At 24.8% G+C, this 1,602-nt stretch overlaps 1 protein-coding gene across 1 annotated transcript; it reads right to left on the reverse strand.

Annotated features, from left to right (window-relative positions):
* Nucleotides 1–210: 210 nt before the first annotated feature.
* LOC126909900 (uncharacterized) lies at nucleotides 211–1,549 on the reverse strand. The gene is made up of 2 exons (XM_050692309.1): nucleotides 1,316–1,549; nucleotides 211–594 (listed from the first exon to the last, which is right to left on the reverse strand). Exons 1-2 carry the CDS (start codon nucleotides 1,514–1,516, stop codon nucleotides 250–252), a joined length of 546 nt encoding a protein of 181 aa, XP_050548266.1. The 5' UTR covers nucleotides 1,517–1,549; the 3' UTR covers nucleotides 211–249.
* Nucleotides 1,550–1,602: the final 53 nt, after the last annotated feature.

The raw sequence follows: 1,602 nt of genomic DNA on the forward strand, positions 1-1,602 counted from the left end.
ACTCTTAAAAAAAATTTTAAGTAACTCTTGTTATGCACTTGATAATGATTTCTATACTTAAAAGTCAATTTGAAAGAACAAAAAAAAATATAGACATATTTTTACTTTGACTGTAAAAAATAATACTTCAAAAATATAAATATGTAGAATAAGCATTTTTATTTCCATGCAAACTAAAAATTAGTTCATTAAATTTTACTTCAAGAATTTATTATTAACTAATAGTAATTTACAAATTAAATTGATTTGTTATATAGATAATTTTAAAGGTAAAATTTCATTTTTATTTCTGAAAAATATGCTCATAAAATATCTGAAAATAAGTAACATAAATAAATTAGTAAAATATCCGTACTTGTTTTGTGGTTTTCGTGATATTGCACCAAGAACAATGATTATAGCAATAAGCAGCGTATACAAAATAATATAAGTGAACGTAGATGATTCTGGAGATATGACCACTAGCATTATATCAAAGACAATGATAAGTACATAGAATACTCCAACCATTTTGAGCACAATATATCCGCTCTCCTCAGTTGCAGGTCCCGTGTCTACCCATGGAAATATTGCTGGACACAAATAAGTAGCCGCCTATAAAATAAATATAATTTTTTAATTTGAGAAAACTTACTAAAATACAAAAAAGTTCATTATTAAATTTAAGTATTTTCAAATGAAGTTAATTGAGTCTAAAATTTTAGTTTCTTGTGGAATACTTTTACAAATTCATTGCATTGGACTATTTAATTAAAAATTAGTATACAAGATGGTATAGATTTGACTGATAATTCATATAACTTTTAATACAGTTAACAATTCATTGTAATTTTTTTTTTATAATTTATTTATTCTTACACAATATTTTTTATTATTTGTTATTTAATAATAATAAAAAACATTTTCTTTTCATTTGATATTTTTTCAAGATTTCAAAATAGCCAGTTTTAAGTACTTTTCTTACAAAAATGATTAGTAGGTGTATAACGATTTAAAAATGATCAAACATTGAGTTACAAGCTATATAATATATAGAGTGGATATGTAGCATAGATGGGTACAGATCGTACTGATTCTTATAAGTCAACATTTACTCGTCTTAAAATTGTTATCAGCCCATTAATCCTTTATATAAGAATGTGTTTAAAAATTTACTATTTTAAAATATTGAAAACTATTAAAATTAAAAAATAATTTTAACATAGATTAAGAATGCATAAATTATTAAAAACAAAAATACAACGAAATATTGATTGTGTCAAAAATTATAGTTGTCAGTTAGATCTATTCCACCCTATAAATAGCATATTGTTACCTTAATAGATCTAGTAATATTAGCGCTTGCTGCATTAAAGCTACCAGCAGCTGTTGTAGAACCAGCAGTTGAACCCCCGTGAACAGATCCGTAGAATTTACTTTCATATCTATCTGATACTAAATACTGGTCATCGCGTCCTTCTTCGGAGTCATCCCCATAATACGTATCATCTGAATCCGGAGAACTAAAATTGTTCATATACTTACAATTAAATTAATTGAAGGAATAGCGATAATAAAAATCGTAATCAAGTATTTAAAGTTAAAAATTAGTGTCACTGGTTA

This window comes from Daktulosphaira vitifoliae, unplaced genomic scaffold (assembly GCF_025091365.1).
Source record: "Daktulosphaira vitifoliae isolate Bord-2020 unplaced genomic scaffold, ASM2509136v1 Scaffold_1944, whole genome shotgun sequence".
Taxonomy (NCBI): domain Eukaryota; kingdom Metazoa; phylum Arthropoda; class Insecta; order Hemiptera; family Phylloxeridae; genus Daktulosphaira; species Daktulosphaira vitifoliae.

Excerpts from the sequence above, each read along its gene's own strand:
- LOC126909900 (XM_050692309.1), bottom strand. The coding sequence starts at position 1,516 with ATGAACAATTTTAGTTCTCCGGATTCAGATGATACGTATTATGGGGAT. Across the intron at positions 595-1,315 it reads ATATTACTAGATCTATTAAG|GCGGCTACTTATTTGTGTCC; the intron begins GTAACAATATGC and ends TTTATTTTATAG.